Source organism: Drosophila mojavensis, unplaced genomic scaffold, assembly GCF_018153725.1.
Source record: "Drosophila mojavensis isolate 15081-1352.22 unplaced genomic scaffold, ASM1815372v1 contig_36, whole genome shotgun sequence".
In the NCBI taxonomy this organism is placed as follows: domain Eukaryota; kingdom Metazoa; phylum Arthropoda; class Insecta; order Diptera; family Drosophilidae; genus Drosophila; species Drosophila mojavensis.
In genome coordinates, this window is record NW_025318858.1 from 11,316,688 (window position 1) to 11,340,172 (window position 23,485).

The window sequence follows — 23,485 nt, forward strand, 5'->3', positions numbered from 1 at the left end:
TATAGATTGAAGCTATAGAACACGCAGTTACTAACCATAGACATAGTTCAGAAATTAGTTGATTCTTTATTAGATTGTCATTTGCAGAAGTTTTCGCAGGTGTACTACTTTTACGGGCGCCAGTGTATTGCAGACCGAACGAAAGAGTGTCTGGCGAATTGGCAAAGTAACGGCACGCAACTAATCGCTATATACACTGCTTATGTTCACGGGTGTATGTATGTATGTGATGTTGTCAATATATATATGCAAATATGTAAAGAAACGAAAAGAGAATCACGTCGGGGTCACCAAATGTTGAGCTATCGAGATTTTTCGAATAGCTTTAAATTATTAAACGATTGAATTTACTTAGTGATTAGTTTATTAGCGATTATTTGAGTTTACAGAGTTTATGTGATAGACGCGAGCAAGCGACTAGGCTGTCGTGCTGTCCGCTACTATGTTTGTAATAGTCAATCTAACACAGCATCTGCTCTAAACAAGAGTTAATTGCATACTAATTACAATGTACGCGAGCCGGCGGATTAAGCTGAGCCGGTGCGTGGGTGAAAGAGACAACGCAAAAGGGAGAGCGTGATCTCCGTTACAAATTCTCTTACATGATAACATATTCTATGAACTGCCGCTCTTAATTACAATGAAGCGATGATTGCTGAGCCCAACATATACAAAGGTTTAAAAATCGCTAAAAACTATCGGTTGCTGTTTTTAGATTCTCGTTTGCAAATGCGATCTATCAACATTTTTACTATTTGTTATATACATATATCCGATCGATTTCTATAGAAGTTATTAAATATTGATTTTGGTACTGTTAATAAGATCGATTATCAGTTTTTCTGCTACAGACATCATCGATTACAAATATTTGTGATAAAATAAGATCGATTTACACTAAAGGCTGTCAATCTGTACATATTATTGAATATCGATGTAAATTCTGTAAACATGATTGATTATCGATATTACTCTTTAGATCGATAGCACACTTTTATTTATTTATTATTTTTTATTATACTTTACAATTAATGTAAAGTTAATCACTAGCTTTATTTTATCCTCTATTGTCAGCTATCGATAAATATATAGCATTTAAATATTAGATCATCAGTTTTGAAAATTGCTTGTTGAACGTAAGTTTTTAATTTTATTCTCGTTACCCATCTATATAAAAATGTTTTTTTTTTTTTTTTTTTTTTTTTTTTTTTTTAATATTTTGATGTAGTTTTATTTGAATTAATATAAATTATATTCTATAAAACTTATAGATATATATTCCATATTTTTAATAAGAACCCTAGTGCAACACTTTACAGAGTATCACACGTATGAAAACTTCGAGCTTTTTAAATATACATGCTACCCAATCGTGTTTAAATATATATAAAGCGGCTTTGGCAACAGCTAAAGTATATATTTCATAGTATTAACGAATATTTAAGAATTTTTTAATACACTTATCGTTATTCAATCAATCATTCAGACTATTGTGTCATTTGATTGATGGCCATGCCATTTGGCATTTGTGTTTAAAGTAAAATTGACTTCTCATATTCGTATATCCTTCGATGGTTCATATGTGCTTAAACAATATGTACTTAGCCATTGACAGTGTGTGCTTGTGTGTGCGTGTGTGTATGTACTTAACTATTGGCTGTATGTGCGTGGGTGTATGTGTGTTTGTGTAAAACCACCACCAACGACAAACGGCAGAGACCTTGGCCAAAGGTCTTCACTTGCAATCTAAGTAATGACATCTTAGACACAACAATTCGAATTGTCATTTGCGCTTAAGTAATGAAAAAAGTGGGTCATGAACACAGAAAAGAGAGCTTCATATTAAAAATTTATTCTATTGATCAGATCACATCTTATCTTTAAAGTAAATAGTATACTATAAAAATGAGACGAAGCTAAAAACAGATTGAGAAAGCTATGCAGAAACCGAAAAAAAAAAACACTTTTTATTATAATTTATTTGAATATTTTATTTCAATTTTAAGATATATATGTTATTAAAATTGTTTTAATAAATTTTTTTTTAAATTAATTAAATAAATAAAACAATAAAAATGAGACGAACCTAGAATCAGATTGAGAAAATATAATAAAAATAAATTTTGGCTTATAAAACTATTTTTGAAGCAATTATCAATAATTAAGAATTAATAAATAATAATTATAATTAATAATATGACATTATTTAAAAGGAAATTAATTTAATAGAAAATAAAAATAAAATATTTAATTTATTTATTTTAAAAATAGAATTCTTACTCTTTGCATTTATAATAAATAAAAAAATAAAAGAAAAATACTGCAAAGAGTGTTGAGAAGCGGTCTATCTGTACCTCATTAATTATTTCAACCTAGACAGTAGTCATCTGAAAATATTCAGTAGGTTGAGTCCAACCTATTACAAATGATTCAAAATCTGTGCATAACCGGTTCATAACCGGTTCACATCCTATTAAATCAGTACTTGGCGAATGAAATCATTCTGTGAACGATTAGAAATACTTTGCAACAGATATACATTTGAAAAGCGTAATTGGAGAATACCCGCACTCACATTAGATTTAGTTGCATACGTTGAGATAAGATTAAACTCGCGCAAACTTGAGCAAATTCCCATGATTTGAGTAAATTCCCAGCTAGCGTTGTTATTGGGAAAATTCCCCTATCGCTAATTGTGCCTAATCAAAGTACGTAAAATTATAATTTATATGTTTATTAACTCACAAACAAGACAATTAACTAACTAATTTTTTTCTTGGCCAAACAATTAGTTTTATTTGCAAAAAAAAAAAAAAAAAAAAAGAAAAACAATTGTCTTGACCAAATAATGTGCGAAACAGCTTATTAAATTGGCCACAAAAACAAATTAATTCGATAATTTGTTTTTCGGCTGGTCATGTTTGCGCTTCTCACTTCTTGCTGCTGTTGGATATTGGATATTGACCACACTTTTGTCTGCTCACTGAGCCCTGCAACCTGGCTGGCCAATAACGACAGCCGAAAATGTTTTGTGGGCCGGGGCATTAAAACGAATGGGGACCACAAATTTATGTGGCTTCGGAGCGCTTTCACTCGCAACTGCAGAGGGTCCATTCGGCAGGCCAAGCAAACAAAATGTTGCCAAAGATAAATGTCTTTATTTATTCGGTCTGTGGCGGGGTAGCCAAGAAGGCTGCATTTAATATTCTTGTTTAGGCTAAAGATTATTTCCGAATTTATCGATACTCTGACTAAAAAGCAAAGCCTATAATTTAAGAGTAAATATTAATATTATTTGAGAGATGATGAGATCCCTTGAGCCCTGAAAAGAGTTGATAAGTTCTACAGCTCTAACAGTATTCAACAACAATATTCAATGAAGTGAGATGAGATAACGAAAAAATATGATAACCTATTGCTATTGCATATTCCTCGAGTATGTATATATAAAATTTAAAAATTATAGCTTGTGAGAGATGGACATGGCTAGATCAACTCAACTTCGTCATCCTGATTCAGAATTTAGCCACGCTTCCCTCTGCCAGTTACCTATCTATATTTTCACAAAAGCATTCTATTTCAGATAGTTCTAAAACTAAAATGTAAAGAAAAGGAGAAGTGAGAATAATGAAGCGCGATGTAAAATGAAGAAAAATATATTTTAGAGTTGCGCGTCGCGTACTTTAATAAGATCTATTAAGTCATCGTCGCGACGGCCCACGGCATACCAAACGGCATATAACAGCAGTCTAGATGATGGGGTGAAATGGTGGGCACGGGGTGAATGGTAGTGCGAATGGATTTCCTTTTTTGGCGGCTCTTGGGCTGTAAATATTTGTAACTTAACTCTTGCCGACTTTGTTTGCTTTTTGCGTTGTGCTGCCTGATGTTTATTTTCCTATTTTTTGCCTTACTTTCGCCTTGCTAGCTTTTTGCCTCCGCCCTCTCTCTCTCTCAAATACAACTGCCAAATGGCAAATACCAGGTATAATTTGCAACAAAAAGGCACAAAAATATGGCCGAAAATAGCTCTGCAATTTTGATTTGTAGGGGAAAACTATAGAGGAATAATGATCAAGATATTTGATTTTCTGTTAGTGCTTTTAATTATGTTGGAATTTCGTACATCGGAGTGTGGTTAAGTATCATTTAATAATAATATTATTTGCACCTCTGACTATGTTAAAACATACACTGAATATTATTTCAATATATTGACTATGATATTGAATATAAATATAAATAAAAATAAATTATTCTAAACAGAGTAAAATCTTTATCGATTAAAAATGTTGTTTAGCCATTTACAGTTCAATCTAGTTGGATATCAAGTAAGAAGGTTATACGCGAGCTACCACATTAAATCAATGGAGAATTTTAATAGTAATTTAGTTGTTAAATTATAAGTTTCTAGCTCTAAAACTGTAAAAGCTACAGTTTTACATTATATGCCACACCCCCAATGGACATAGATATGTCCGCCACATCTATTTCGACTGATGTTGTCAATGCGAGCATATATTTCAGATTTTTTTTTAACTCTCTATGGTTTCTGAGTTACTTGAATTGCATTTTCCGGGGCTCCTATTGAGCGGTTTGGGAAAAGCTTCATATAATTCAAGATATGCACGTCGAAATGGCTTGCGTTCACACGGGCAGACGGACAGCAATACGAAAAAAAAAAAAAAAAATCAATATAATCATTACATTTTCGTGAATGAGTATAAAGACATATTTTATAATAAAGTTAAGCTGAATTTATATATATTATTCATATGGCTGCTGGGGCAAGCTGATTATAAAATAATGTTTCCATGCTGTCCGCTTTTCTTAATAACTCACCTTATGTAGTTAAAGACTTTGAAATTGAAATAACATGGTTTTTATCCTGCAAGGAAATGTTAAAAATTCCATTGCTAAAACTTTTTTAGCATTATACAAGCTTTTGCTGTATCCATTTCAATATTCTGTTTTAGTTTCATAATGGTTTCGAAGCGGGAACACTGCAGGGAATAAAATTTTTTTCAATGTTGTAATCGAAACTCGTTTCGCCTGAAAACCATTTTTGCCATTTTTGGCTTAAAAATATGTGAATACAATTTTAAAAAAATCGAATTTGGCAACACTTTTTGAAAAAATGTTTTTTTTTTTTTTTTCATAAAAATAAATTTCATATATATTTCTTTGCTCTTTCTTCTCTTGCAACAGTTTGGAGCTGCTGTTGTTCAGGTTGCATAGTGAAATTCATTGAATTCACCCCAGCGAGCATCATATAAAATTGATGCCCTGTCGTCTGCCCGAAAAAAACAACAACAACAACACACTGAAGCAAATCCCGCCCATACTCCGTGAGCTTCTGGAGACTGCCGGCTGGACTGTGCCGCCTGTACAGTAAATAATGTAATAATCTGCCTGGGTCGTGGTCTCACTGCGTCCCATAAACCGAAATTTATGCACAAAATTCAATTATGCTTAAAATGTGGTTAATAGGCCCAACTGGCGGCTGTGTCGGCCTGGCAACAATGGCCACACCCAAGGGAAAGGATCTGCTTCCTATTCCCATACACACACACACACACATACACACTGACAGGGCTATTTCCCCCGCTTTGAAATTAGATATTGTTATGTTGTAATTTAATAACAAATTAATCTGCTGTTGCTGTTGCTCTTGTTGTTTTTACGGTTTTGTTTTTTATGCCTTATATGAGAGGAAAACAAAAACAAACATGAAAACGACCAAAACAAAAAGAACATGAGAATATTCCTATCATAAGTTAATTTTTTGTTTTTGCTATGCAGCGTAACACTAGGCTTATGTGATATGATCTACGCCCAGCTCCTTTATAAATTGTGAACGGGTCGTCATTTTTTTATGGGTTTTGAAGAGTTTGCAGTTAGTTAAGTGCTAACTCTTTTTTATGGTTTAGTTTCAAATTAAAATGAAAAATATGAATAGGTGTGTGAGGAATTGGAATTAAAGTAGATTAAAGAGCATAATAAAGTTGTGAATTGATGGGGAACTATACAATATATATATATATAAAATTTGTATACATAAATGAATAAATATAATAGCGCAAAAAATATATAAACAGAGCAAATATATAAAAAAAAAAAAATATTTTCTGCTTCTATCGCTTTTATTTGCTCGAATTCAGAGTATATAAATATAATTGAAATAAATAAATAAATATATATATAATATACTCCTATCAAAATTTCATTCGAAAAAAATTCAAATAAATTTGCTATGCAAGTTTTTTAAGGTAGGTTTAATTTTCCATGTATACTTATATCAATCTCAATATCTATATATGTACTCTTGCGTTAAAGTAACTGGAATAGATTCTTCTTCGTCTTCATAAAGGAAAAAGAAGAGATCCAAAAACAATAAGCCAATAAAATGCAAACATTTTCATACTTATTTACAGCTCATGGACTTATCGCTAAATTAATCCCAGATTTCTGCCAAGGCTTTTTCTACTCAACCACTTGACATTGCGCTCCCTCTCCGTGTCCCTCTCGCTTTCGCACTCGCATGTGCTGTGTCTGTGTCTGTGTCTCCCTGGAGGTGCTCTGGCGCGTGCAACTGAGGCCAAAGGAAACTGATAAGCAAGCAACAAATCCCCACACATGAGACAGGATAAAGAAATCAGTAAAAAATAAAAACAACAAAAATACAGAGGCAAGCAGTCCTTGAAGGGATGCAAAAAACAGCTCAAAACTTGCAAAATGATTTTAAATGATATAGGAAATGGCAAACGGAATACCACACAGACAGACAGTCAGACATAAAAAACAACTCAAATGGACTTGGGCACTGGCCCTGATCTTGTTAAGATAAAGTCCTTTTGCAAATATTAACAAACAGGATATAAGAACAGAGAAATATGCTATATACATATATAATAATAGGAAAATTCGAAGAAATTTGTAACTTGAAGTCCCTTGTGAATGGTAAGTCATTTAATGCATATTTCATATTGAATATTATAATAGTCTCTCTTTCTCGCTCTCTCTCTCTCTCTCAGTCTATCAAATATATATATATATATATATATATATATATATATATATGCATATATTTATTGATTTTGTTCAGGTATTCTTTATTTAAAAAGATTTAGACATCTTTTAGATTTTAATCATTTTATTTAATATACTCTGCGTGTTATCTTCATTGTCAAATAAACATTTAAATATTTTCCATTTCATTCGGTCATTCGGTCCTAGTACAGTTTCTATTTTCGACTGTCTTATTCTCATTTGGCTAATGATAGGAATGAAATAATTTTACACAAGTTTTTGTTAATAATTAATTAACTTAGTTATACCTATGCTAAAATTCTTATACTTTTATTTTGTGTGCTCTCAAATACTAATTCATATTTTAAGAGTATTTCCTTAAGTCACATTACTACTTACGCTATAGCGGAAAGTATATGGAAATATAGAATTGAAAAAAGTAAGAGAATAATATTAGATGTTAGACACAGGGCCCGTTAGTTGTCTACCTCCACACACCCATCCAAGCGCATAGCTTTACATATGTGTATGCATGCTTGGACAGGCACCTGTTCCCTATGAACAACTAGGACACAGACAGGCACCCACACACACACACACACACAGTCAACCATACAAACATACTGTTTGCCATTTTTATTATGAACACAACGTGCGTCATTTTCTTTGCGCTGCATTTCTTTTTTTTTATACCCTGAACCCATTTTCAATGGGAAATCAGGGTATAATGGTTTTGTTGAAATGTATGTAACAGGGAGAAGGAGGCGTGGCAGACCCCACAAAGTATATATATTCTTGATCAGGGTGACGAGCTGAGTTGATTTGGCCCTGTCCGTCTGTCTGTCCGTCTGTCCGTCTGTCCGTATGTATGAACGCGTCGATTTCAGAAGATATAAGAGCTAGAGACTTCAAATTTTTTTTTAAATGTCCGTAATTACAGCGCGCATATCAAGTTTATCATTAAAAATCGATAACTCATCTCGATCTTTTTTATCGATAAAAAACCTTATCGAAACCCAGTTATAAAATTATATCTTCTACACCTTTATTGCTAGAGTCTCCAAATTTTTAATGTATGCTTATATGCAATTTATACAATTTCGGTTTTTGTTAAAATTTACCCCCCACCTCTAAATTCACCCCCTCACCCTCACTTTTGTAAAAAGCGTATTTCAAATACTAGAGACTTGTGCTTTGGCAATTACATGCATATTCATGTTATAATCATAATCTAAAAGTTTCATGAAGATCGTACGTCCATAAAAAAAGTTATTAAACAATTAAGTTCTCATAGTAAGCGCACACTGCAGCCCATGCGTGTTTATGCGTGGGTGCTTGTGTGTGTATGTGTGTGTGTATGTGTGTGTGTGTATGCGTTTGTGTCTGTATGCGTGTGTGTGTGTATGTGTGTCTGTATGCGTGTGTGTATGTATACCTGTGTGTGCGTACGTGCGTGTGTGTGTGTGTGTGTGTGCGTACGTGCGTGTGTGTGTGTGTGTGTGCGTGTTTCTTGTGTAAGCTGAAAGTCGCGAAAAAGTATTGAAATATCTATTGCTCCAAGGGTTCAGGGGATCTCGTAGTCGAGCAGTCTCGACTAGAGCTTTCTTACTTGTTTTTTTTTTCGTGTATAGAGTTCGCTTTCTTCCACAGCTTTTACAGCTTCTTCAGCTGTTTTTTTCATGTTTCTGTTTAGTTTTTGCTTTCTTTTTTTTTTTTTAATCTACTCGAAGATATTATGCTTGGCATGCTGGCTGGCAGCGGCGCGCCCGCTTTTCTATTTGTCACCCAGATAAGTGTTTTGTAGTTTTTTGCCTTTGATATGCTCAGAGCCAGCGAGCTGGCAAAACCCAAGCCAAAACCAAATCCAAATCTTAACTGCAATGCGTTACGTGCCTCGCAGCACAGCCAAACCAAACCAAACCAACTGTCATGTCACACATGTGTGTGTGTGTGCGAGTGTGAGTGTGAGCTTCTTGTGTGGACTCCTCACCCTTCTGGCAGTTAAGGCTGCCTTGCACAGCTTGAAGTCAGTTCCATTCAACTGGCAACTGTCTTTAAGTCCTTCACTCCCGCAAGACCTTCCAACATCTGCCGCTCCCTCCGTTTTTCTCTCTCTGTGTGTGTGTGTGTGTGTGTGCCTCGGCCACCTACTCGACATGTGAGCTAAGTGAGTTGAGATGCCGGCGAACAACTTCAAATCTGCAGTAATAGATATCAACAACTTTCAGTGCACAAGAACTGAAGGACTCGAACTCTTGTCTGCTGCGGGTTTATAGATTGTTACGTTTGTCCGCTTCTTCTATATATTTTCCGCTTCTACTTCTTCTGCTCCTATTTGTTGCTTTCTTTCTTTTTTTTTTCGTTAAATTAAAAATGAACTTTGGCAGCTGAAATTCATGGTCATGTTCATGTTCATTTTTTGCCACAATTCTTTGCTTTGGGTCAGCTCAACTGGTCGACATTTGTCTTCGAGTAACTCCGACGCTCCCGCTGTCCAACGCTGGCTTTGTAAGCCACTTGATAAGATAAAACACTCTGTATTTTACTCAACGCTCTGATTGCGCATTTGTCCCTCAGAGATTTTCGTCGACAATGCGACAAGATAATAAATATATTTATAAAAAAAAAATATATATATAATATATTACATGAATAGATAATTATTTACAACACTGTTTATAACAGGTGTTTTTAAAGTTTTTAACTGAGGAACGTTTTGTATAATGGGAACTTAATTTACTTTAATTTTTAAAATTTTTATTGAAATTTTTATACCCTGAACCCATTGAAAATGGGAAATCAGCGTATAATGGTTTTGTTAAAAGTATGTAACAGACAGAAGGAGGCGTGGCAGACCCCACAAAGTATATATTCTTGATCATAATACATATAATATAGATGAGTTGATATCGATACCCAGTCTATATCACATGAAATGTACCTAATGATTTATAATCGTAAATGTGCTGATCATCAGCAAAAAAGTTCAAAACCGAATGGGTGTTCACAATTATCTAAGATCTCGATCTGCACTTTATTTGTTATTTTATTCAAACTATCCGATAAATTTATAGTTATAATATATGTATTATATATATTGCCTGTACACTTACACTATTTTCTGTTGATTTTGTATGCTTCTCTTAACTATAAGATATTTCAAAGCCTTTTTCTTTATGATTATTATGAACTATCATACCAAATGCAGTTTACACCAATTAAATTAATTATTAGCATTAGCATTGATTAGCTCCTTTCATTACTTAGCGGCTTGTTTAACTATTGTCTTACAATTTCATAAGACAAGAAGACTTATTACTTACATGAAATGTAATATCTCAGGCACCTATAATCTATAATAATCAGGGATTTCAGTTTTATTGTGTCTTCATTATGATGTCGTTTAACACTAATTCTACTCTTCTAATCTAAGCGAAGTCTGCCGAGAATTTATGAGCCTTCGACACAGCGCTCGATTTAAAATTTGATTGCCAATCAGTGTGATAAGAATTACTATAAAAGGAGTGGGATTCAATAGTTGAGTAGTTTAGTATTTGCTAAGAATATGAATCGTTTGACTGTGAGTTTCATTGGGCTGTTGGCCTGCCTGGCCGCTTGCCAGGGCATGCCCGAGCAGGAGTTTCCCTTCGGCCGCATCGTCAATGGCGTGCCAACCACCATTGAGGCTCATCCCTATCAGGTGTCGCTCCAGACCCTTAAGGGAGCCCATTTCTGCGGCGGCAGCTTGATCGACGCCCAGACAGTTGTCACCGCTGCCCATTGCTTGCAGTCGTATAAGGCAAACGAGATCCAGGTTCGCATTGGCTCTACGGACCGTAATGAGGGCGGCGAACTTGTCACCGTTTCCAATTATAAATTCCACGAGGGCTACAATAGCAAATTGATGATCAACGATGTTGCCGTGATCAGGCTAAGCTCTCCCGTTCGCCAATCCGCCAAGGTGCGCTTTGTGCCTCTGGCCCAGGCTACACCACCAACGGGCACACCTGCCGTCGTCACCGGCTGGGGCACCACCTGCTTCCTGTTGTGTTCATCGACTACTTTCCTGCAAGAGGTTGAGGTTGACTTGGTTGCGAAATCAGATTGTGACTCGGAGAAATATTCTTATGCCGACGGACAGATCTTGGACACCATGGTCTGTGCCTACTCCGAGAAGAAGGACGCCTGCCAGGGTGACTCTGGTGGCCCATTGGTCGCCAATGGTGAGCTTGTCGGCATTGTTTCCTGGGGCAAAAGCTGTGCCAAGGTCAGCTATCCTGGTGTCTATGCTGATGTGGCCTCTCTTCGCTCTTGGATTGTCTCCACAGCTGCGGAGTTGTAAAGGAAATGAATAAAATTTGAAAATGCAATTATTTTGTTTGCTTGTTCATTGCAATTTGAATCCAGTTTCCAATCATGTGTGAGCTAAACTCAAAATGAGATTCGAATTCATTTATGGCTCTGTTGCAGCTTAAAGCTCATTTCTGGTTGAGCCACAAATTGGTTTTCTTTTTGTTCTTTGTTTGTTGGCTCTGGACGGCCACAATTTGTGCTAGCTTCTAATGGCTTTTAATCCTCATGGCCCAATGTCAATCTGTAAACATTATCGTGCCATCAGTTAGCCACTTGACAGCAGCAGCAGCAGCAGAAGCAGCAGAAGTAGCAACAGTCAAGGCATGTCATGGCACAACTTGTCCATAACTTGCTCATTTATTAAGTTCTAATAGACTGGCATACACACGCACACACACACGCTCGTTCGCTCCAACCACAACTCAGCCACAAAACAAGCCACTCGAAACCAGCTGAAAATATGCAAAGAATTATTAGAAGTGAGTGTAGAACTTTTGACGAGGATGAGCAAGGACGCAGGACGACGGAGACGACGACAACTTGACTAACTGCCTGAGTGGGCAGAGGGATATAAAAGAGTTTGTCTCTCTATGCGTGTGTGTGGGTGTGTGTTTGTGTGTGTTGGGACTTGAGTTTGTTCCATAATACGTTGTATATCCATAAGATACATTGAGTTCTTGTCGTCGACTTGGTTTCAGTTTTTGTGTTTGGGCCCCGTTTTAGCTTTGGCCATATGCAAAACTTTTCGCAAACATGACAGCACAAACGAATAATATCGCATGCCATAAATTACACTTAAGTATTTAACAGCTTTATGGAAAACAACAACGACAACAAACTGACACGCCCACAGCTTGGGCAAAACGACACAGGAGCCCAGACTGTGCGTGTGGACTGGTCGGACAAAAGTCGCGTCTATATTTTATATTTTATATTTTATCTAAAAAAAAAAAAAAAAAAAACTAAAAGAAAAACATTTTTAATCTAAATTCCCGCCTGGACGTTGCTTGAGGGCGTGGCTAAACAAATGACAAAGGCCGGCAGTCACAAATCCTATAGTAAGCGATTCTGTTTAACATAGTTGCTATTAACTGAATAGATGAGAGTAAAATATAAAATATATTAACGTCAAATATTCAAAATTCAAATTAAAATAATAAAATAATAATATTATTATATTGTATTAGCTGATCCTGTCAGTACATAGCCGAAGGAATAAATGAGAACCATGTAAGATCGCCTATGATGCACTGGCTACTTTAAATTTAGGGCTGAAAACTGATAACACTCGATGGTATCAATCATCGCTACTGTCAATCAACTTTGAGAATATGGAAACAGCTTTTTAAACTTGGCTTTTTTAGCCCATAAATTATTAGAATAAAAATTAAAATATAAATAATAAAACAAAACAAATTAATAAATGTTTTCATTATAACTGGAATAATATGAATAATAAAATTGAATTAATTATAATTTTAATAATGTAAATGGAATGAATAATTTACATTATTAAAATTATAATTAATTCTATTTTATTTATAATATATAATTCCATCTTAAATTTAAGGTCAATGAGATGCCGTTCGACTATTATACAATGATTATACTCATTCACTAAAGTGAAGCGAGTATATTGGAACGTGTACTCATATATAGGAAGATTCCCAAGATTACAAGAATTTTACTGATTCACCCATTAAAAATCTGTGTATACATACATATGTATATGACAAATTGGTAGCGTGACAAATGGAAAAATGGATCTGGCATCGTTTGGGCTAGGAATGAGTATGCTACAGTCGGTAATGCCCGATAGCAAAGTCTCTCACTTGTTTATTCCATCATTTTATATTAAACTGCATTTTCAACTTAAAATTCTACTTTAAATATATACATTATATTATTTTTAGATGCAATTTATATATTATTTTCATCTATATTCATCACATCATCATCAAGTTCCAACACTCAATTGAATACTCGATACAGCCCCCATCATAATCGAAATCAATCAAAAGTAATCTGAAACAAGTTCCATTCAAAATATTGCTGAATATTAAGTAAAAGTCAATAAATACGATTGATCACAATATTTTACAAACAGTTATCAATATTCCATTTAGTTTGCATATAGTAAAGCTGCCCGAAAATAGAAAATCTACACTGTGCTACAACGTTTCCGAAACACATTGCTGCACAGCTTCAGCTGCAGCTTCGGCTCCAGCCTCAGCTTGTGGCTGCATAGTTTGTACAATAATCAACTGCCTGAAATGCTTTGCATGGCAACGGCGTGATTTAGTATCATATTTGCCCACCAAACGGTGCTGTCGATCGTCACCGACTGCAAAATACTCATTCACGATCCAAAAGCTACCAGGTTAATTTTTCCATTTGCCACGTCCTCAAGTAGTATTTTTTTTTTTCCTTTTTTATTTGCAATCTGTCTTGTACAAGTCAAGTAGTATTGATTTTATTGAAATTAATATGGGATATTGAAAGTGACTTAATTGTTCCTTAAATTGCTAACTCTAAAATGGTAGAAAATACAATTTTCCCGATTTTCCATGCCCATAATGAGCGGATTGGGAAAATCTTTATAGTTCGATTATATACACGACTCCATGTCCCAAAAGTCAAGTCTATAGACAGAGAGTCGGTCTTTCCACATAACCAATACAGTCGTTTCACCATTGTGAATTAGTATTAAAAGAACCAAAGTGATGTGAAAAAAGTATTGCATATTTTTGGGCCTGGCTCAAATGGACAGCAATTGACCCGAGAACAACAAAGGTTGCCTCATGTCCCCTTCTACACGCCCCCCCTCGCCTTGGCAGCAAAATGGAAAGAGAAAGAGGAAGAGATAGAGACAGAGAGAGAGAGAGAGAGAGAGAGGGGGAAAGGTGCGACAGCAATGTTCGTTCGCTCAGGCAGGTGTAAAATTATATGCCAGTCGTGTGGCATATGCGGCATGTGGCATGCAGCCCAAATAGCTGATGTGCAACCCAAAATATGCGAGCAACATAAACAGGCGAACACCCTAACCTCAAATTGTTCGTTAGTTAAGGCAATTTAGCAACAGTTGGAAATTTAGAGTATCATAATTTGAATGTTGTCTTTTAAGATGTCGGGGAAACTTGGAGCTTAGCAAAGCAGTTTAGTTAATAGGATTGAAGTTGAGATATTGGATATGAAATAAGTTAATAAGTTTTTATTATTAATATTTATCGAATTTATAAATAAAATAAATGAAAATAATTATAAATGAAATTCAATGAATGATGAGAAATATTACTTTATATTAATTTGAAATAAATTATATAAAATAAGCATAGAAATATTTTATTTAAAATTAAAAAGGTAACAAAACAAATAAATAAAATATAAAATAAAGTATAAAATAATTATATAAATGTGAAAAAGTAATTATATTCATAAAAAAAAAAAAAAAAAAAAAAAAAAAAACAAGTAATATATATATGTATATCATTTAAAACAAAATAATAATTAAAAGACTCAAATAAAATAAAACTAAAGCTTGCAAGTTCGCATCAAATAAAATACTAAAACTATAGAGAATAACAACATATATTTATTTTAACTACGAATCTAAATATCCCGAACAATAAGTTTTACCAATCAATGTTGTGTGTACTATTCATATTCTCCACTGCCCATTTTATAACTATTGTATTATTGGAAAAAATAAATTGAGAGAAACTAGATAAATTTTATTTATTTCATATATAATTTTTTAGTCCAGTGTCTGATTTTCGATATTCAACAGCATTAAAATTGAGTCTTTCTGAAGTAAAATATTACATTATGAATATTAACTAGATGAGACGGAAAATTAAAATACAAATTGAATTTTATTGTATTTAAAATCTACATCAAATTTTGTTTAAAATATATAAAAATATGTATGGTCATTATCTGAGTCTCATGCAGAATTGATGATTTTAAGTGAGTTTCATAACATGGAAAGTGTATAAGAATGGAAACTTATAACACAGTGGCTTATCGGCAGTGTTCCATTTACATGAGTTCAAAATAAAGTAGAGCGTATGATAATTATATGGAATTGAATGGAAAAGCATTGCGAGGGTCTGTCGATAGAACCAGCAACAACTGGACGTTGAGGGCGAGTGCTGGCTCGACCCCAACAATGACAGACAGCATTAATATGAGTTTTCTCACTCCTTGTCTCTCTCTCTCTCTCTCTCTCTGTCGCACTTATATGTTTATGATATAATGACAGCCGACTTTTGTGCACATAACATATACGTCGGGCTGCCATCAATGGCAGATGGCATTGGGTCTCAGTCAGGGGCCAACTGTGTGGGCATGGCAAGGCTGAGCCGAGCTGAGCAAGCCATTTTCTGACAGTTATGACTGGGATTCAAATGTAATCAACAATTTTTAACTTGCTTTAGCTTCGGTCTCAGCCTGAACCTCAGATGCGAACAGGTTTATTATCTCAATCATCTGCGCTGCGCTGCAATCAACTGTCAGATTTTGGGTTAGTCGCATAAAAATCACTTGCTGCCACTTTGTCTCCCTTGCCTCCTCTTCTTTTTTTTCTTTGCATAATATAATAATAATTTATGCCCGCTTGAATGGAAGTGTTTGGGTCTGACCGAGCGGCAAACTCAAGTGGGGAACTGTGTCAATTTCACAAATGAGCGTGTGTGTGAGTGCTTATGTGTGTCTGTGTGTATGTGACGGTAACCGAGCTTGTGTGTGTGTTAAAGTTAGTAGGTAGACTTAAAAATTCATATGATGAAGCATTGGATTCCTACATAGTACATGCAAAAATTCTAAATTAAATTTAACATATTATTATAATATATTATATTAATATCGTTTTGTGGGCGAAATAAAAATTATAAATTTCAATTTATAAATTTAAAATATTATATATAATATTAATAAAACATTTTATCAATTTATTTAATACATATTATACATATATTAATATTACATTATAATAACAAAAAAATTATATACCACACTATATATTATTATAAAGTCTTAAAATTTCGTCTAAGGGATTTTTATTACTTTAAAGATTGCGGTATCTTCGGTAAACATAATTTATAATAATACAAGATTTTATTTTTAGTATATGTCTTCGTCATAATAACATTGAGCGCGTGCTACTCTACTCTAATCTGACCGATGTCTTCCGAGAATTTATGAGGTCTCGACACGGCTGTACGATAGATGGCGCTTGATTTACAGGTACTGTGGCAAACAGTTCGATAAGCGCCAGTATAAAAACACTGTGGGACGATAGATGATTAGTTTAGTATTTGCTAACAATATGAATCGGTTGACTGTGAGTTTCATTGGCCTGTTGGCCTGCCTGGCTGCTTGCCAGGGCATGCCCGAGCAGGAGTTTCCCTTCGGCCGCATCGTCAATGGCGTGCCAACCACCATTGAGGCTCATCCCTATCAGGTGTCGCTCCAGACCCTTAAGGGAGCCCATTTCTGCGGCGGCAGCTTGATCGACGCCCAGACAGTTGTCACCGCTGCCCATTGCTTGCAGTCGTATAAGGCAAACGAGATCCAGGTTCGCATTGGCTCTACGGACCGTAATGAGGGCGGCGAACTTGTCACCGTTTCCAATTATAAATTCCACGAGGGCTACAATAGCAAATTGATGATCAACGATGTTGCCGTGATCAGGCTAAGCTCTCCCGTTCGCCAATCCGCCAAGGTGCGCTTTGTGCCTCTGGCCCAGGCTACACCACCAACGGGCACACCTGCCGTCGTCACCGGCTGGGGCACCACCTGCTTCCTGTTGTGTTCATCGACTACTTTCCTGCAAGAGGTTGAGGTTGACTTGGTTGCGAAATCAGATTGTGACTCGGAGAAATATTCTTATGCCGACGGACAGATCTTGGACACCATGGTCTGTGCCTACTCCGAGAAGAAGGACGCCTGCCAGGGTGACTCTGGTGGCCCATTGGTCGCCAATGGTGAGCTTGTCGGCATTGTTTCCTGGGGCAAAAGCTGTGCCAAGGTCAGCTATCCTGGTGTCTATGCTGATGTGGCCTCTCTTCGCTCTTGGATTGTCTCCACAGCTGCGGAGTTGTAAATGAAATGAATAAAATTGATATGAGCAATTGATTAATTTAGGTATTATTATTTATTGAACGAAACTTCGTTATTTAGTCACTCTAAAGGTAAAACAAATTTAAATACAATTGACTTTAAAAACATTGTTTGGCATCTTTATTATGAAATTAAGAACAATCAATTAAATTACAGAGTTTTTTGACAAATTTGTTTTAAATTATTCAATTTTGTTTAGAATTTAGGAACATTTTTTCAAGACTTACCAATACATTATTTTCCCAGAACTTTCGAATCTTCGTCAAACGCACCTCTTCAAAATGCTTATATATATGTATGTGGGTGTGCTTGTGAGAGGGTGTGCATGAGTTCATCAATCATATTTAAATCAATTAAGTCAAGTTATGGCTGATGTGTGAAAATTTCGCCTTTAGCTGCTTCTAGTTACAAGCCAAATAATTTAAGCTCAAGCGAACGCATATTTAATTAATTATTCCGCTGATGCCATAGCCAGTCATAAACATTAAAAGATTGCTCAAGTGCATGTTGAACTTCTTTAGTGCACAAAATTACTAATTTTAACTGAAAATCTGTCTTAAAATGTATTTTATTTTTTAATGTCTAGCAACTGCTGCAGAAGTCAGCTGTGAGATTATTTATAACAATTTCGTTCTATATGAGATATTATGATTCATATATAAGATAGTATGATTTTTCAAAAATATTTTTTATTAATAATATACAAATTAATTCACTTTTTTGCTATTTGAGAAAATTTTTTTAAGAACAATTATTTTTATAAAAATATTTGGAGTGTACATATTAAAAACTTAAACAAAAAATACAATAATTAAAAAATGCAAAATATATAAAACTAAATGAAAATTAAATAATATTTAATATATATTTAAAATACCTATTTTTTCATAATTCTTAAAGCTTAATATATTTTACATTCAAGAAAAGTTTTTTTTTGTATTTTTATTTTAAGTTTTTATTAGTAAAACAAAAATTATGCAAATAAAAAATTAATACTATCGATCTGCAACGCTTTTGATCAATTTCAAACATAGCCATTTTATAAAATTTCTAGGGTATTTGGGGCTGCGCCACAAAACTTATTTGGGTCAAACTCAATGCTCGCTGGCTTTGGCTATGAAGTTGGCATTTGCCTGCTGTTGAGGCTGGCCATAATGTCAGCCAGTCAGGCCACTCATTACTCATTTACCATAAAACTTTTCTTGACTTTTCATATTTTCTAAAATGCACACACACACACCCTCACACACCTCCCCACACTCACAGACACACACACACCCACAGAGGAGAAGTTCTCATTGTATTGATTCTGTTGAACCATTAAGAACAAATTGTGGGCTGCCAAATGGGTTAGTGGAAAAGCGAGTGCGGCGTTTCGGGGCATGGCCCGAGGGGGGAGTAGAGAAAAAGCCGGCCAGACAACAAATCGCCAGCTATAAATTCTGCACTTAAAAAGTTTGCACAGTTTGAGCTTGCGGTTGTCCTTGTTGTTGTTCCAACTTTTTGTACAATCATTTTTTTATTTTATTTTTTTATTTTTTATATTTTTATTTAATTTTTTCTTAGGCTTTTAGGGCATCTTAATTCACATTTCTATATATTTAATTCACATTAAAAAACCTAAGCACAATTGTGGGCGTGGCTGGTATTTGGGCAACAAGTGGCCAGAAAGGTTCTTGACCAATTGTCTGAGCGACATGTTCGAAACGAAAAATGATCCGAGTTAGTTGTAGCTTAAAATGTTGAGGGAGTTAGAACTTTGATGAGTTAGTGGAACAAATATATAAATATTTGCCCAAAATATAACTAACTTATAAAACATATTATATATAATTTTAAGGAAAAATCCATTTGAAAAGATTGAAATAACTAAGCCTTAAAGCTCTCAGGTAAGGCAAACAAATATCATACACACACACACTGGCCATAATGTCAGCCAGTCAGGCCACTCATTACTCGTTTACCATACAACTTTTCTTGACTTTTCATATTTTCTAAAATGCACGCACAGCCTCACACACCTCCCCTCAACCAATATGCTCTTAATGTCAATTCTCATTGGCATTTATAGGGTATAGTAATAGACATTTGATTTTTAATTGAATTGAATTGGAAAGTAATATGAATTTTCATTTTGTTATTTTTAGTATAATTATTTCTCTGGCAAATGATATAACTTATAATAAACTCTTATGATATAAGACATTGTACATTTTGTACATTTTATCTAAATTATGCATTCCGCTGCGCAGTTTCAGGGAAAAGTTTGAAATATTGTTAGCGGTTTTCTCTAAGCAGTAAACAGAGCGCATATGCGAACTTATTGTATGTATATATGCCTGATAGAAGACGCAGAGCAAGTTTTACGACTCGAATCTACGTACATGTGCATATGCATATGTATTTGTATATTCATATGTTTTTCTTAGCTGAAAGTTTGGCTTACATTTTGTTGCTGTTGCTGTTTCTGTTGCTTTTTACCTTATCAGCAGCGCTTTTTGCACCATTATGCAATTGTTTTGCTTAAGTGATTTCTTGTGTAGCTTACTTTTGGACGCCCGTCTATGTCGCATTTCTTGACCTCACAACGAGAGGCTCTCGCTCTCTCGCGCTTTTCTCTACATCTCACTCACTCGAGATTTTCTGCCTCAGTTCTCTGAAATCGTTTAGCTAAACAACCAAAGGTTACCAAAACTCTTGTTTTCTTTGACTTTTTTATTATTTGCTGTTAAATTTACCCAATAATTCAGTAAAGTCTTTTTATTTCTTAATTATTCCTTAAATTATTATAGAACATATTTTTGAGTATGTAAGTTCTTTACTATAAAATCCACAAAGGATAAGACATCCCATAGAAAAGGCTATCTTATGACCTTAATTATTTTTCATCTGGTTGAATTCTGTGTAAGAATATGTATATAATAGGCTGACGAAAGCGTCGCACACCCCATAAAGCATACATATATTCTTGATCAGGGCGATCAGCTGAGCCGACTTAGTCTGCTCCGTTTCTCCGTTTGGCTGTCCACATTTATTAACGCTTTGATCTGCAAGCTATCAGAGTTCGAGACAGACATTTATATTGATTTGTATCCAATTTGCTTAACAAATTCGATACCTGATTCCTTTTTAATGTTATCGATAGACAGTGTATAAGTTTGAGTTTGTATTATTTATGAAGCACACAAAATCTTCTTATTCTTTTGTTAGCTCGCCATATATTTATTTCTTTTATTTATTTACTTATATCTAAGAAGAAGAAGAACGATTTCTTCTGGTCGCGATTGCCTAATCTAATCGCTTTACCTTGATATTGTCAACAACAGTTGTTATCAATAGTTCATAGAACTTGGCCCTGCTCTTTCTAATGATGACCTTCTGAAACTGAATAGAGTAAAAATTAAACGATAGCCATGCACAATTATCTGTTAACTTTTCCTGAAATTTAACTACTTTGATAATGATTTATTTGAATGGAATATATGTTTCATTAGATATGTCTGCCTTGCTGTTCATAAAAGCGCAAATCATTTCGTCTTCTATATTAAATATAAAAAATAAATAAAAAAAAAAATAAAAACAAAAAATGCGAGATTTTAGTATAATGGTTTTGTTAAAATGTAGACCCCATAAAGTATGCATATCTTGTGTTTGATAGATAATAGAATATATATGTATATTGCATTTCCTTCACTTTCATAAGTCGAGCAACTCGAGATTTGTATTTATGCTTAGGTTTATTTATTTCCATGGTAGTCGGTTTCTATAATTTAACGTTAAGATTTCCGCTGCAGCTTCCGCAACATGGGCCTGCCCTCTTAGCCAGACCCAGATTGAGGCCTGAACGGGAGACCTCGACTTGAATGAGACACCCAGAGCCGGGAGGCTTTTAGGGCAGCGTCGCTTTCGCTTTTTCTCTGCTCGTTTTGGCTTATTAAACATTTATTGTGTTTGCGGAAGCTTCCGCAACAATTTGTTTTAGACTTCCTCTCTCTCTCTCTCTGCCTCTCTCTCTCTCTCTATAGTGCTCTAGCCGTGTGTTGTTTACTTACGCCTATTTTATTTTAAATCCGAAACCGTTTACACATCAACAACTTGGCACTCTCTTATCTTGCCTGTATTTGATGTGTCCCATGTGTGCGACGTCCCTCCATCATCTGCACTAACTGACAAAGGATAATGGCATTGGCGTGATTACATGCCCAGCTCCCGCCTACCCACGCCTCCCACTAAACTCAAACCCACGCAACCGTAGACTCAAAGTCTAGGACATATTGGATTAACATATGCTCTACTTTTCAGCTCAAGCTATCGCTAGATAGTTGGAATTTGTTCTCCATTCATTTCCAGTTCATCTATGAACAAAGTCAAAAATAAATTTGTCTCTACGAATAAAATTATTGACATCATTAGTTAAAGTCGAATATTAATATTGCAGTCTCTACTTATACTCTCTGTCAGTCTATCTCTCTCTATCTCTGTCTCTCCCTAACACTTTCAAGCTCTCCCTTTCTCTCTCCCTATCTCTATTTATATTGCTTTACTTCTGTTTTTTCTCTCTCTCTCTTTGACTTGATCCCGCTCTCACTCTCTCGCGCTCCACCACTCCATCTCTCTTTCCATCTGTCATATATTATTTCGTCTCATTTAGAATAGCAATTAACTAGACAAGTGATTTCTTTACATTTATTATACTCTGAACCCATTTTCAATGGGAAATCAGGGTATAATGGTTTTGTTGTTTTGTATTTGTTTTCTTTAGTTGTTTCATTAATAATTTATTTCATAATAATTTATTTTAATTTTCTATAAATTAAAAACATACTTAAACATATTTATGCTAGACAGAAATGTTAGGGCATTTAGCTGTTGGCTTAGAAATAGCTTTTTCTTTATATTCACTTTACTCACTCGCATTTGGTTTTTAAGGCTCTGTCGCGCAGCACTTTATAAATTATGATTTGTCAGCTGCTGTTGTTTTTGCTGTTGTCGTTGTTGTTGCTGTTCACTGCCAACAAGTTGTTTGGCTCGTCGTTGTCTTAGACGCCTCATTTGGTTTATAAATGGGTGAAATAAAAATGAAGTGTCAAAAAGGAGAACAAGAAGAAGAAGAAGCAAAAGACGGCCCCATCGTATCTAGGAAAAATATCAATTACAATTAAATAGATTAAACCTTATCATGCAACAACTGTCGCACAAGTGTCCTGGCTACGAGGACAACGTCGCAGGCGGCACCGCGCGGCGCAGCAGAGCAGCAACAACAAGCCGAACAAACTGACAAACACAGACACACACACACATTGATATATGTATATATATATATATGTATATATATACAAGAATAGGAAAAGCCTGACGCAACAGCGAAAACGCTCTACAAGATTAATGAACGTACAAAAGTTTAGAGACAATGACGACGACGACGACGACGACAACGACAACGACAACAAGAAGGACAACAACGAAGACAACAAACATGACAAGCGGCGGCGACTGGCGCAAAATACGAAATGAACATGAAAACTGAATGGAAACAATTAAAAGCCGAAGATTGAATACACTTAAATTCATATCACAGTTAGATAACAATATTAAAGGCAGGCCAAGCACGCATGATATGACTTTCGATAACTATATTTTATCTACTGTTTAAGTTATCGATAACATTTAGTTGTGGAAATGCTCTGTAAGATTTAATATGTACTTGATTATCGAATATTAGTAACAATAATAAATATAAATATAATATAATAAATATAATATAATATAATAAATATTGACAATAAATCACGTTATTATACGGGGGCATAGTATTATTATAGCTAGTTTATTGTTGCCTGATTTTATTATTTAGGACCATAGACCATAGATTTCAAATAAACATATTTTTCAAACCCTAATAATTTTTACCCTCTTAAATATCATATTCATATTTTCCGATTTTAATTAATGAATTTTAATGTTGTTGTTGAGTTTTAATACA

At 34.8% G+C, this 23,485-nt stretch overlaps 2 protein-coding genes across 2 annotated transcripts; both read left to right on the forward strand.

Annotated features, from left to right (window-relative positions):
- Positions 1-10,574: 10,574 nt before the first annotated feature.
- On the forward strand, positions 10,575-11,399 carry LOC6576550 (trypsin-like). The gene has a single exon (XM_032728921.2). It carries the CDS (start codon positions 10,595-10,597, stop codon positions 11,369-11,371), a length of 777 nt encoding a protein of 258 aa, XP_032584812.1. The 5' UTR covers positions 10,575-10,594; the 3' UTR covers positions 11,372-11,399.
- Positions 11,400-16,681: 5,282 nt separating this feature from the next.
- Positions 16,682-17,517, forward strand: LOC6576551 (trypsin). Its single transcript, XM_002002504.4, has one exon. It carries the CDS (start codon positions 16,682-16,684, stop codon positions 17,483-17,485), a length of 804 nt encoding a protein of 267 aa, XP_002002540.4. The 3' UTR covers positions 17,486-17,517.
- Positions 17,518-23,485: the final 5,968 nt, after the last annotated feature.

Bases quoted from the DNA above. Each gene is read 5' to 3' on its own strand.
- LOC6576550 (XM_032728921.2), top strand. From the start codon at position 10,595: ATGAATCGTTTGACTGTGAGTTTCATTGGGCTGTTGGCCTGCCTGGCC.
- LOC6576551 (XM_002002504.4), top strand. From the start codon at position 16,682: ATGATTAGTTTAGTATTTGCTAACAATATGAATCGGTTGACTGTGAGT.